Genomic DNA, 15,110 nt, shown 5'->3' with positions numbered 1-15,110 from the left:
CAGTTCTTACAGGCGCTCTGTCAAAATCATGTTTTTATTCTTTCTACTGACCGAAGTTTTGCTCTGTGCACATTGACGGAAATTAACTTTTGATTATCTTGTTGTTGTTTTGTAGTCCGACCAAACCTACCCAGCCCTGCACACTGACACTACAGCCCCTTTAAAAACCATTTAAATTAAAACAGTCTACACCTTTTTGACCTTAAAGGACAGGTTCACAATTTTTCAGGTGTTTCTTTCAACAACAGTCAGGTGCCCATATGAAATGCATTTGAAAGTCTCTGTGAAGCTTATATGAGGCTTCAGCAGTCTGAGTTAGTCATATCATGTGGATATCTGACACATTTACAGTCTTTTTAGCATCAAATTCCCTCTTTGTGTTTCCCTGTTGAGCTGCAGTGGAAGTATAGTAACAAAAAGAGGGACTAAAAAGACTGTAACGTTGAAAGATATCTACTTGATTTGACTTATTTGGACGATGAAGCTTCATATTAGCTTCAGATAAACTTTTAAATACATTTTTGCACAGAAGGAGGACTGTGGATTTTGTCCTCCATCACTTCCATTGTAAGTGCAGTAAGGAAGAATGATTACAGCAAGAAAAACAGGTTTCACTGTTCATTTGGGCTCCTGACTGTTGTTTTAAGACACGCTACATCATTTGTAATAGCTTAAAAACATTTCTGTTCATATTATTATTGAAATTGTCAAAGCAGATGATCAGAAATCCTTCCATGTCAGTGTCACTGCTACAGACTGAACCCATGTGTGACTCCACCTTTATGAACTCATGCTGTTTGTACAAATGTACAAGATCTCAAAGACTCCAAACACAACAAATCCGTCAGGATGAATTTTGGGTAAATGTGTGTGGAATATTTCCATCTTATGGACTGATGCAGCTGTAAAACATGAAGTCTGTGGTTTAAATATTTCATCAAATAGCTTCAGTGCAGAGCTGCAACAACAGGATACAGTGTGAATGATACCAAAGAGGAAGGAGAACAGTTTTGTCTTTGTAACTTTAACTTTACATCATGACCTCGTACCAAAGGAACAAAGACAAATAATCCCTGAGTTGATCCTGAAGCTAAAAGCCACAATGTTTTAAAGCATCTTTCACATTAATCTGATTGCATATTTTGCTGAAAACAGTCTCATTGAAAACTGGAGCAGTCTGTGCGGTGCCAAAGTAAAATTAAAATCCTACAAGTGATGGGAGAAAACTTACAGTTGATCTAAACCTGCCATATCCACCTTCACTTTGACGAACATTGTGTCGTCGATGACGTAAGCAGCATTTTGAGGAGTTTCTAGCTTGTTGAGGGGGATGAAGCATGAAAACCCGACAGCGACGTTGCCGTCGGCGGCGGGTCGTTGGAAGCTTTTGGATGTTGGGTCAGGTCTGAAGCTGAGACTGCGATGGTTTCCGGCACCGCTTTGATCCAGAACAGACAGACACACGGTTTGTTTGAAAGGCCACGGCAGCAGAGCGTCGAAGTCTCCCGGCATCAGCACAACGTAAAGGGACAGGTGAGTCCCTCTGCCTTCGCCATCCCCGTTCAGATAAGCTTTGATGGCCATTTTGTAGCCACAGCGCCCGGTGTGGAACGGCACGCTGCTCAGGCACGGTGACTGACCTTTGGCCTCAGCTTCCTGCTTTTTCCTAAAATCCTGGATCTTCCAGATCAGTTTGCCGTCGTAGGACGTCGCCTCGAGCTCCTGCAGGTGCTGCATGTTACGGCTGAGCTGAGCGGCATGGACATCCAGGAGACCTGAGTGACGCTTCAGATTCTCCTCCAAAGTTCCTGAAAGAAGAAAACATCGGTGTTGAAGTGTATTTACTGCTCATCTTGTCCAGAAGAAAAACAGTAACCTTCACTCCTGCAGCTGAATGTAAGTCTGAAGCAGGTTTATAGATATAAAGATGCAGGTTTCGTTACCCAGGTGCTCTCTGAGGGCCTCAGCTGACGACACTTCCTGGATCACAGCATCCAGAGAGCTTCTGAGCTGCTCTAACTCCAGACCAGAACCAAGTCCTCGAGACTCCTGCTGGATTTCCAGCTGGACGGTGGACAGGACGTCCTCCTGCTTGCTCAGAGTCCTCTGATCATACCGGCAGACGGAGAGGTGACATGTTTATTCATGCTGCGCTGACACTGAGGCCTGCAGATCCTGAATCAATGACTTCTGTTTTTGTGATTATGTAAATAAATAGAGTTGATCAGAGACAGTAAGAAAAGTGACAGTAAGGATGAAACTTGTACTGACCTGAGCTGTGGAGACGATGTGTTCGTGGTTGTTGCTCTGTTGAAGTAGAGGTCTGATTTTCTTCTGCAGCCCAGCCAGCAGTAACGTGTCAGTCTGGACGTCCTGCTGCCTCAGCAGCGCCTCCTCCTGGAGAACATCCATCTGAGCCAGGAGAGAACAGTCTGAGGTAAAACACGTCTGTCACTTGGTTTATCAGAAATATCTGTGATTATTAGCAAAAATGAAATTTGTACTACGTGAAGGTTTATTTTCATAGAATCACAATAATGTGTCTCATTCCCATTCAGTACTTCTATATGTGTCTGGCCTGTGACTGACTGCCAACCTGTCCAGGTGTACCGAGCTGAAACAGACCCTGCACATGGTGAGCAGGTATAAATAAAGGATGGATGATACTTTGACTTGTTTCATCCCAAGCATGAAATAAAACTAGAGACAGACTGTAGAGACTTGAAATACACAGAGAGAAGGAGGGAAAATGTTTACAGACAAAAGATACCACAATGCAATAAAAGATTCCTCTACTTTTTTAAGTTGGAAGATTTTAGGCTACATTACAGGGTACTTCTAATAACTTTGTAAAGATTTGGGGCCCTTTTTGCAACATGTCAAAAATATTGCAATCTTTGTGATGCTTTTTGGGTGGTGTGGCGGCAGGCGGTGGGGTTCGGGTTTGGGTTTTGTTAACTGTCTTGTCAGAGTTTGTTAGGTTTGTCTGTTGGGTTTTTCTTTTTTATTTCTCTCTCTATTTCTTTTTTGTCCTTGTGTGATTTGTTTAGATGTTCGCTTTTTTTCTGGTCGAGTCATCTATGGGGATTTTTGTATTTGAACCTGTTTGATTTTTATCTCTTGTCCATGATGCTTTACAATTTTCTATGTTTATATAAAAACAATTTTGATTGTAACCGTTTTAATTTTTTGCTCTGAAAAACCCAATAAACAAGGATTAAAATAAAGATACCACGATGTGTACATTCAAACTAATACCAAAACAAAAATAAAATAACAATAATAATCTAAGGCAAATAAAAAGATATAATAATTAAAATGATAATAATATGCAAACCAGTTATTGCTGCAGAGAGGTCATGATGAATGATGAAGAGTATTTGTATGTATTTATCCAAACAAACCAAGTAAACCAGTCAGACTTTAAGGGTCGAGATGATCTTTTTGTAAACGTATCTGTCTTGTTTTAACGAGGTGCATTTGTGAAATAATGAGAAAGTGGCGTGATATAACAAAATAAAAGATACCTTGTTATAAAAAGGAAAGTTTCTTGTAAAAATTTTATATTTAGTGTGTAGTAATAACGAGAAAAATATGTCATAATCACATAAAAAATATTATTATGTGAAGAGGAAAAAAAGAAACTCTTTGTGATGTTGCTTTAAAATATCAACAAACCAAAATTCACAAAGCTAACCTAGGCTGGATTATCAGCCAGGTTTACTTCACATCATCTGGCTCTACATATTCTGATTAATGAGTCCCATGTGAACGCCTCCATCCTATGGTCCTGATGTTGAAGAAGGACTTTTTGGTATTTTTCTTAGAATATGACTTAAACGATAAATCAGCTCTGTCAGGAGGTTAATCTGGACATGACTAATAGAGCTTTTTTAAACTCTTGTATGGTGGTATATCCTAAATACAGTAAGTATCTTTTTACATCTTAATAGACCTTTTGAATAAGTATGTGAGTATGGAGATTTCTAACAGACATGTTACTGTCTGTCTGTGTTCATCTTCGGTCACTCAGTAATAATGTAAAACACTAATTACAGACTCCTGTGTGAAGATGTGTTCTGAGTCAGATTAAACGTACCTGTTGTTCCAGGTTAGTGTTGCTCTTCAGAACCAGCAGCATGTGATGACTGACAGCAGCGTCTTCATGAAGCTTCATTCTCCCTCTCTTTTCCTGCACGACAACGACACCTGATGTCAGGTAATAATGTTATTACAGCAACACAGAGAGCTCTGCCTCCTCCCCGTGGTGTTTTACTCCTTCACTAGATGAACAGACCTGCACAGAGCAGCCGAACTTCTTATAAGAGCAGTCGATGAGAACTTCAGGACACGACTCTCTGTGCTCTGTCAGCTGGAAGAGAAACAGATACAACATGAACTCTCGTTAACGCATTTTCTACGTCTGTTATTTGTGAGTTGCAGACGTCTGACAGGCTGTTTGTGATAAACCTGCTTATGATTTCTCCATTTAAAGGTAGATAAAAGGCTAATTTAAGAAATGATATAACTGGTAATCTAATTTTATGCTGTTTTTCAGCAGGTTCAAGGCCTCGTTTCTCAATAATGATTGATCTTAGAAGTTAAGAACGTTTCCTAACTGGAGCAGATTCTCAGCCCAAACTGAAAGTCTTACCTGTAAAACATTTAAATCTGGACCAGAGAAGACTCACATGTGCTCCGCTATGTGCCAGCGGGGGCAGCCAAGGTCTAATCTGTGGATCTTTGTTAGGTTTATGATCAGGTAACAAGCTCACCATGTGTCTGCGGACCTTCTGGGAACAGCTGTTTGGACAATTCACCTCCACCTCTGGACACACGCTGCACACATGATCCTGCAGAACACAGTCAGGACACATTGTCTCCATTAAGTGATAAGTTGTTTGATCCACAAAATGTCAGAAAATGGTGAAAAATGTTCCAGATGACGTCTTCAAATGTCTTGTTTTGTCTACAAAGTTATTCAGTTTACTGTCATAAAGACTAAAGAAACCAGAAAATATTCACATTTAAGAAGCTGGAATCAGAGAATTTGGACATTTTCTTCTTAAAAAATGACAATTAACTGATTGTCAAAATAGTTGACAGTTGGTGCTTAATTAAATTAACTGATTTGAATATTGTTGCAGCTATACTGAAAACGCCACACACTCACTCTGTCATGTCTGTAGGTTTACGGGCAGCGAGACTGAGAGTAACATCCGAACATGTTTATTGACAAGCAGCAAAATGAGAAATCTTAAATGTATTAATTCAATTCAATAAACTACAGCTGAGGCTGATGGGAATGACATTAGTTCTGTAGGTGTTTGCTCATAAACCAAAGTATTGAACAAAATTAAAATCTTGACCAAATGACACTAGAGGCGTCTAGATGAAAAGTCAGAGGATCAAAGTTCTTACAGTTTATCCTGAGAGGAACATGAATGTGTGCACAAAGTTTTATGACAATCCACCTGATAGGTGTTGAGATATTTCAGTCTGGGTGTTGGTCCAAAGTGTTGGACCATCAGACTGACATGGAGCCAGTGTTACTAAAACCAGAAGTCATAAAAGTTTAAACTACAACGAGACTGTAAACTAAATCTGGTCTCTGGCTTCTTTCTTCGCTGCGTTGGTTTGGTGACAAATAACAATGACGTTGGTGTTATCACAGTGAATCTGCAGGACTTCAAAAGTCTTAAAAAGCATCGATTTAGCTTTCCTCAAAAAAGGCATTAGAAGATATTTAAGTCTTAAATTTAATCACAAAGGTCTTAAATATTTTTCTCCAGCCTGACAGGCATTAATGTTAGTTATGAAATGGTTTTTAATGTGATTTTAGCAAAACTTGGCTGGAAAAGCCCGAATCTATTATTCCAGACATCTGACCTTATATTAATAAGTTATTTTTTAATTGCTTAATTTGTCATTCATTCATCTGTTGTTTTTCTGCTGCTTATCCACATCCAGGTCCTGATTAATTAGTTATATTCTTGTTATAAACTGCCAGGAAGTAATGACAAAAATGTGAAATAAATTTAAATAAACTGACATTTATGGTGCTAAACTGGTGTTAAAAATGTTTCATATTTAAAACCCTCTATCATTTGTACTTTTTAGTATTGATGGTTGCCAATCATCATCTGTGACATTAAAACTTTACATTATTCATAAAATTGAATTAAATCCATACACACTGGCCAAGTAAAACATACTTGGCCAATAAGCTTTATTGGCCAAATATGTTTGAAAACACAAGGAGTCACATATAGTGAAAGATACACAAACAGAAGCCTCACAGCTAAACAAGCACAGCAGGCTAACGGTTCATCCTCTGACTGGGTCAGAAGAGACTCTGTTGGACTCACCTGGTACCGCTGTGACTGTTTGGATGTGACGTTACCTGGATGAGGCTGAGCTGCTGCGGCTGCCTGCAGTGTGGGCAGGGCTCCATGCGGTGAAGGCAGGTGTTGCTCAGGTGTTCCTGCAGGTTTCTCCTCTGTAGCGTTGCGCTGCAGCCTGGATTGGAGCACTGCAGCTGCTCATACTGACACGACCTCAGGTGCTCCTGCGGAGGAGAAATGATGCTGCTGAAAAACAAACTGTAACAGATGAAAGATCCTGGAGGAGATTCAGATTTAATACAAACACTTTAATATAAAATGAAGGGACCTTTAAAATAATGTTCTGGAAACGCTGTATTTTGAGTAATTAGCAGTTAATTGATTGAGAATGATGCAGTTCAGTAAAAATTAGACTCTTGACAATTCCTTAGCGTGTGTGTCAAACTTCATATCAGCATGTTAGATTTTTTCAGTAATTTCCTAAAAGTAGCTGCTGTGCTAACTGTTAATCATCAGACATGCCTTTTTGAAAGCATTATGTAATTTGTTAGTATACAGGAAATGTGCTTTATATAAAGTTTTTAAGAAACAACCTAATATGCTAACATGTAGTTTGACACACAAAACTAAACACTCGAAACTTACCAACTAAACCAACTTAACACTTCTTCATATTTTTCTTATATAATTTGTACTAAATTGCACTACCTCTCTGTCCTAAAAGTCAACCCTTAAATAGCTGCAAATAAAATTAAAAAAGCTGTAAAATAAAACGTCACCAAGTGGTCTTTATTGATATTAAGTTCAATGAAGTCTAAACTATTAAAACAGTCTACAGCTCTGTTTTTAAATACTGTGACACCTTGTTTCTCTGATATGGGTATGACGTAATGAGGTCTTATTTGGGGTGGTCATGTGATTTTTGCAACAAACATCTTGCTGCAATACTTTTGCATTGAAAGGTGGACACGGTGTCGAGTCGTCTGCTTAGAGCATAACATCTCTAGTTAAATGATGGCACGCAACTTAGATTTCAGTAAACTAGTGGAATAAGACAACATGGATAATAACCTTAATGCATCTTGATTCACCGTTTACTGTTGTTAAACTTATGGATGTTGAAAAAAATGTGACATATAGTTTGATATTCTGTCTAAATGACTTTGGCTGCTGCTAAAGGACAAGTTCACAGTTTTTCAAGTCTGTCGTTAAACCAACAGTCAGGAGCCCAAATGAACATGAAAGCTGTGTTTCTTGCTGTAATCATTCCTCCTGTTCATACTGACCATTAGAAGATCCCTTCATAATGACCTTACAATGGAAGTGATGGAGGACAAAATCCACAGTCCTCCTTCTGTGCAAAAATGTATTTAAAAGTTTATCTGAAGCTAATATGAAGCTTCAGCATCCAAATGAGTCAAATCAAGTAGATATCTTTCAACGTTACAGTCTTTTTAGTGTCAAAGTTCCTCTTTTTGTTACTATACTTCCACCTGCAGCTCAACAGGGAAACACTGTCCGAGGAAACACAAAGAGGAGAATTTGATGCTAAAAAGACTGTAAATGTGTCAGATATCCACTTGATATGACTAACTCAGACTGCTGAAGCTGAATAGAAGCTTCACATCAACTTTTAAATGACTGTGTGGACACACTGTGGATTTTGGCCTCCATCACTTCCATTGAAAGCACATTTGAAGGATCTTTTAATATCCAGTATGAACAGGAGGAATGATTACAGCGAGGAAAACCTCTTTCACTGCTCATATGGACACCTGACTGCTGGTTTAATACACTGTGAACACTGGGAACTTGTCCTTTAATATGAAGCCTGTAGAGCTATTTCATGTATCACAGACGCCATCTTGTGACCTCTTTTGGTAATGTTTTGAAAAGTCCTAAATACTGTGGATTTGGAAGCTCAGCAGTATGTCTACTGTACATAATTAACATGTAGGTTTATTCCTTTGTTCCTTTTTGTTTTAATGTAGACCACACACACTATATCCACCTAAATCAGTCTGTGGAATAAATGTTTACTGGTCACTAAATTGCCTGTAATGTCTGCTGTGACCAAGTGAGCTCAAATATAGGATAAATATGTCTATAATAATCCTTCAGACATGAGCTGCTGGAGTATAAAGTTTACCTGCAGGTGGTGTAAGGTGAGGACGGAGGTGCAGGATGGGGAGTTGGTACAGTAAACCTCTAAACCGGAGATTTCTCTTTTGCAGCAGTTGTCCTGGAAAACCTGCAGGGACAAAACTCTTTGTTAGTATATACAGATATAAATGATACGATTTATTTATTGATTACAGAATAACATGCCAAAGTGAAAACACTTATTTCCAACATGGTCTCAAGATGTTAAAAGACAAAGAAACATAAAGAAACACAAGACATTTAAAAATAAAAACTAAACAGTACAATCCTGAGATCCAGTTTAAATCAAAAATAATGTGACTTCAATAAGCTGCTCTCATTTTTAACATCTGGATGTGTAGAAGTCTGTTCCTCAACATGGCAGCAGTGTAAAAACAGGAAGTTCTGGCTACATTATTCACTCAACACACACTGGCTCTGCTGTTACAGTGACGCTGAGTGTGGATCACCCTAACCCTAACGCTAACGCTATTCCCTAACCCTAACGCTAATGCTATTCCCTAACCCTAACCCTAACCCTAACCCCTAACCCTAACGCTAATGCTATTCCCTAACCCTAACCCTAACTCTAACGCTAACCCCTAACCCTAACGCTAACCCCTAACCCTAACCCTAACTCTAACGCTAACCCCTAACCCTAACGCTAACCCCTAACCCTAACCCTAACTCTAACGCTAACCCCTAACCCTAACGCTAACCCTCATCTGCTGTCAGAGGAACTAAACAATAATGTGACATAATAACATGAATGAATTGTGTGAAAATATATAAATAAACCAATTATTTGTGAAATAATTTGACAGTTTTATTAGTTTGTTTTTATGTCACTAATGTATTATATTTGACACTTTATGCACATGATTATTTCATAAAGTCTTATTTTACGCTCTGGAGGAATGACATCACAACATTTCATGACAGTTTTTGCTATTTCTTGTGTAAAAGTGTAAATCTGATTTGAGGCACCTGAGGACAGATCAGTGAGATCTTTAAGTGATTAAACTGTAAAAATACATCTTATCAGTTAAGTCTAAATGTATTTCTGTGTGTTGGTGTGAATGTTCATGTTTTCTGACCTCAGCAGGAGTGATCACGTGTCCGTCCACCGGACACGCCGGGCTGGACGGTGAAGAAGTCTCCCTGAAACACAAAGCAGACACACCGCAGACTGAGAGAGGAAGTTGGTCGATAACGAATAACGATTCAGACAACTCAGGTACCAGCGAAATGAGATCCTGCTCTGTTTGAATTGGTGTAGTTGCCATGGTAACAGTCATCAAAAGTTCAGTTATCATCATCATCTCACACAGATTTCACACAAAGAAGCACAAGTTTGACATTGTTCACTACAAACCAGGTATGTTTTAAAGTGGACTGTCATCTTAAAATGTGTTTTAAGGCGGTATGTCTCAGTGTAAGCATATTTTTAGGTAGAATGTGTCATTGTGACTTAAGGTGGACTTTCTCAGCACATGTATGTTTTAAGGTGGATTGTGTCATCATAAATATGTTTTACGGCAGTCTGTATTATTATGAAGTGTATTTTAAGGTGGTCTGGGTCATTGTGAGAATGTTTTAAGGTGGACTGGGTCACTGTGAGGGTGTTTTAAAGTGGTCTATGTCACTGAAAGGTATATTTTAAGGTGGACTGGCCCATACAGCAGTCCTTGGAGGCAGTGGAAGCAGTAGATGTGTCCGCAGGAGTTCTGCTGGGGGTTGAGCACGACTCCTCTGCAGACGGGACAAACAAACTCCTCCTTCAGCTTCAACACAAACTTCAGGCAGTGCTGGATGGAGGTCAGCTCCGTCTCCCAGGAGCTCACGGGGCCCGTCGACCTCATCCTGGACTCCTCAGACCTCCTCAAGGACTCCTCAGACTGCAAACTGGACTCCTCAGATCCTCCCGTCTTTGTGTCTGCTGTGGCCATGAGCCTGCAGGAGGCCACACCGAACAGATAAAGGTGATTTAAAAGACTTGATGAGAGATTCGCTAATTTTAATTTCCATTGTTTGGATCCCTCGTTGCTCTCCAGACTAGTGAAATGAGAACATATGACTCTGTATTGACATTTTATAATTAAATTAAAATGATGACTGGATGCATGTGTGTCTACCTGACTGACAAATTATGATCAATCTGTCACTGTCATTGTGCTTAATCATGTTGATTTGTTGTGTCTGTAAATCGAAATATAGCAACTTTTTAAAAATGATAAAAAGCAGATAGAACAATAACTTTTCTTGCCTAAAAAGTAGAGCTGCAATGATAAGCTGATTAGTTGCCAACTATTAAATTAATCACCAACTGTTTTGATAATCGATTAATCATTTTGCGTCATTTTTTTAAGACGCAAATGTACAAATTCTCTGCTTCCAGCTTTTTAAATCTGAATATTTCCTGGTTTCTTTAGTCTCTATGACAGTAACTGAATATCTTTGTGTTGTGGACAAAACAAGACATGTGAAGACGTCATCTCTGGGAAACACTGATCAACATTATTCACCATTTTCTGACATTTTTAAGACCAAACAACTGATCGATTGATCGAGAAAATAATCAACATATTAATCCATAATGAAAATAATTGTTAGTTGCAGCTCTACTAATAAGAGTCGTGTCAGAGTTTGTGCAGCTCCAACAAGCTCAACCAATCAAATGGTTCTGTTTGGGTTTCACATGTTAACGTCCTCAGTGAGTGATATCAGCCTGAGAGGCAGAACTCTCGGTAAAGTTCTTTATATAATAGAACTGAAATGGTGTGTTGATGCCAACAACAACAACGACAACAACAACAGTACTTCCAGTCAGCCATGGATGAAGCTGCTGCTGAGTGCAGATAACAACAAAGTACGTCTCTAGTCTCAAAGTGCAACACAGAACATAATATTCATGTATGAGTCATCTTTAGCCAAATGAGTAATAAGATAAGCTGTTACTGTTATCCATCACTTATTAATGGGAAAATGACATCTGCCTGCAGCTACAACCCCAGACAGAGTTATAAATAAACAAGACATATAGGCCTGTGTTTCCACTGCGCCACTTAATGACCCTCCAATGAAAAGTCCTTAAAACCTCATTGCCTGCCAACTCCTTATTTATGGATTATGAAGTTTGGACAGTGAGTGTTTATAATAATATTACATAAAGGTATTTTTTCTTTGATTTTTCATTTAAATATATATAAGTAGCATTACAGTTTCAATTGTATATCCTCACTAGACTCTATAACAACGGCGTGTGACTGTCCAGCTGCCAAAATCCAGATGAGAGTCACCTTCAGTTATGATCTCACAGCTACAAAGCTTAAAGGACGGTTCATAATTTTTCATTTATGTCATAAACCAGCAGTCAGGTGTCCATATGAGCAGTGAAAGAGGTTTTCCTCACTGTAATCGTTCCTCCTGTTCATACTGGATATTAAAAGATCCTTCAAATGTGCTTTCAATGGAAGTGATGGAGGATAAAATCCACAGTGTGTCCACACAGTCATTTAAAAGTCTGTGTGAAGCTTCTATTCAGCTTCAGCAGTCTGAGTTAGTCATATCAAGTGGATATCTGACACATTTACAGTCTTTTTAGCATCAAATTCCCTCTTTGTGTTTCCTCGGACAGTGTTTCCCTGTTGAGCTGCAGGTGGAAGAATAGTTACAAAAAGAGGAACTTTGGCACTAAAAAGACTGTAACGTTGAAAGATATCTACTTGATTTGACTCATTTGGACGCTGAAGCTTCATATTAGCTTCAGATAAACTTTTAAATCCATTTTTACACAGAAGGAGGACTGTGGATTTTGTCCCTCATCACTTCCATTGTAAGGTCATTATGAAGGGATCTTCTAATGGTCAGTATGAACAGGAGGAATGATTACAGCAAGAAAAACAGGTTTAATGTTCATTTGGGCTCCAGACTGTTGTTTTAAGACACACTTGAAAAACTGTGAAGTTGCCCTTTAAGAATGGAGTGGCTTTTATTTTGCCCCGAGTTTCACCTCTCAGGCTACATATATTCTATTGTCCTTCACTCTGATTGGTGGAAGTTGTACCTGCAGTTCAATAGGATGGCCTGCAGACATTACTCAGGGTTAAAAAATAACGCAAACTCTTCTGCGTGTTTTTACAAAAAAGTCCTCGTGAATCTGTGTGTTTTAGTAACAATGCGGCTGATATTCTAGAAGATGATCATCAGTCACAGATCAGACAGACAGAACAGAGCTGCTGGTAGTAAAGATGGAAATATAACTTTCTATCATCAACTATCAGGAAACTATGGCAACATTTTTAAAGTAGTGTTAAAGCATAAATCATACAACTGTTTACATCTAATTTGAGAAGCTTAATAACAAATCTCCCTATACGTCTAATGGGCTCTTATCGATTTATTGGTTTATAAAAAACTGTAAATGCAGGAAATAACATTCGCCTTTTAAAAAATGAAACTTGGACTTCACGTCTCTTCTGAAAGCAAAGCTGCACTCGACTAAAAGAAAAAAGGAAATAAAATTGTTGAAAAAATGTATGAAATGAGATCATAACCGCGCGCGATCAGGCGTTATAAATTCAAATGTCAGCGCCACGTGCTGACACACACGCGCGCGCGCACACACACACACACACACACACACACACACACACACACACACACACACACACACGCACGCACGTTAAAATGTGACTGTAATGATAATGACCTCCATCAACAGTCAATAAACACATTAAACACATTACAGTCAGTTTGTTGAGATGTTTGAGTTTGAGGGGAATCCCCGCTGCTGCTGCTGCTGCTGCTGCTGCTGTTTCTATCATCCAAACTGAACCAAACATCTGAAATCTGTTTTACTGCGTTCATCACTTCAACTACAGTTGATTTATTTCACACTTGTAGACTTTCAGCTTCTGTGTAAAGAGTGAAAGTCGGGATGTTCCCGCTGAGGAAAGGAGCGTCTTTACTTTCAGTTTCTTCTCAGAACAACATTTCACACACACACACAAGTCACATTTTAGTGGATTTTCTTACCGAGTCTCTGAAATCCCTGAAATCACCTCCTCACCGCCGGCTGTCAGTCACAGCTGATCGATCATCATCCGGTATTGATTATTATTCATGGTCGATACGATACAGCAACGCAGCTGTAGAGGAAACTACAGGAAGTGACTTAACATCAACAACCTGCTGCTGCCGCTCTTATTACTTCTGCATAATAACATATATCATATATCATATCATATCATATCATATCATATCATATCATACTATATAATATAAAAGAAAAGAAAGAAAATATGAATAAAGAAAACAATTTTAAAACAATTGTGACCACCTGTGACAAAGTCAGTGAACAGGTCTGTTAATTCTGAAGTATAATAATATATATTATTGACAAAAACTGGGTCAAATTTTAACATAATGGGTTTTTAGTGTTCAAACTCACACATGACCAGATTGTTATTGCACAAGTGAAACTAGTGCTGCAGAATAACTTCCTATTTTTTCTGATTTGATGCAACAGGAATCCACCGTTCTGACTGCAGTCAAAACATGCTGTCAGCAGTCTTCAAAAAGTCAGTCAAATGTATTTTATCTTGTTTCAGATGTTTGTTGGTTGTCTGATCAGATCTCCACTGGAGAATGAAAGCAGAGCTGTGTCCTGGCAGGAGGCAGCTCTTATTTCAGTTGTCCTCTTACTGCAAATACGAGGACCAAGAGCACAAATACACACACTTTCACTTTGTTGGACTAGACTCTTTCATGCAGTGCAGATTTAAATGCACTTTGTCTCTTTAAAACAGAGTCTGGAGTGTGTTTAGATAAACGACTGCTGGCTTCTCAGGATGTGATGCAGGCCTGTTGCAGCCTATGCAGGCCCATCACTGTATTGCAGTATATATTTTTTTTTTTTTGGCAATGTTTATTCAAGATTCAAGATTCAAGAACTTTATTGTCATTATGCAAGCACAGCTAAATTTCTATTGCGTCAGCGTCAAATGGTTCAATTTGAGGTTCACACACATTTACTTCGCAGATTATTATATTAGTACAAAATATAAGCAATATAAAGCATAAAATGTGATTAATGGTTAAAATACATTACATACAATTCAAAAGTACAGCAAAGGTCTCATGTACAGATATAAAGTGATGGAGTATTGGAGTGTTGAATGACACGTGGTTGGTATAGAAATACTAAACATAATCAGTGGCTTAAAGTGACATATAAGTAAATAAATATTGCACATGCCCAGTGATGGCAGCATATTAGATGTCTGAGCTCAATAGTGCCACAGCTTTTGGGAAGAGGCTGTTATTCAGTCCTTTTGTGCGTGAACAGATGGGAGGAGCTTAAACAGATGGTGTGTAATGTCATTTATGATGTTCTTAGCCCTCCTCACACAGCGAGTGCTGTGAGATGTTCTAGTGATGGCAACTCAATGCCATAGATGTACTGTGCTGTTCTCACAACACGCTGGATGTTATTAATAACAGAGAAAAGATAGATTTGAGTCCATTTTTCACAACCATTTAGTATTAGAAAAACACATTCAGCATTAACATTTAATTGCAGGGTACAAAGGAGTGAGGTCTGCATACTCAACAACATTTATA

At 38.6% G+C, this 15,110-nt stretch overlaps 1 protein-coding gene across 1 annotated transcript; it reads right to left on the bottom strand.

Annotated features, from left to right (window-relative positions):
* Positions 1-1,008: 1,008 nt before the first annotated feature.
* On the bottom strand, positions 1,009-13,650 carry traf5 (Tnf receptor-associated factor 5). Its single transcript, XM_067585752.1, has 11 exons — positions 13,524-13,650; positions 10,167-10,439; positions 9,584-9,647; positions 8,494-8,595; positions 6,404-6,568; positions 4,776-4,853; positions 4,298-4,372; positions 4,100-4,192; positions 2,272-2,412; positions 1,944-2,106; positions 1,009-1,808 (listed from the first exon to the last, which is right to left on the bottom strand). Exons 2-11 carry the CDS (start codon positions 10,433-10,435, stop codon positions 1,228-1,230), a joined length of 1,731 nt encoding a protein of 576 aa, XP_067441853.1. The 5' UTR covers positions 10,436-10,439; positions 13,524-13,650; the 3' UTR covers positions 1,009-1,227.
* Positions 13,651-15,110: the final 1,460 nt, after the last annotated feature.

The sequence above is a fragment of the Thunnus thynnus genome, chromosome 3 (genome assembly GCF_963924715.1).
Source record: "Thunnus thynnus chromosome 3, fThuThy2.1, whole genome shotgun sequence".
Lineage (NCBI taxonomy): Eukaryota > Metazoa > Chordata > Actinopteri > Scombriformes > Scombridae > Thunnus > Thunnus thynnus.
This window is presented reverse-complemented; position numbering and strand designations above follow the sequence as displayed.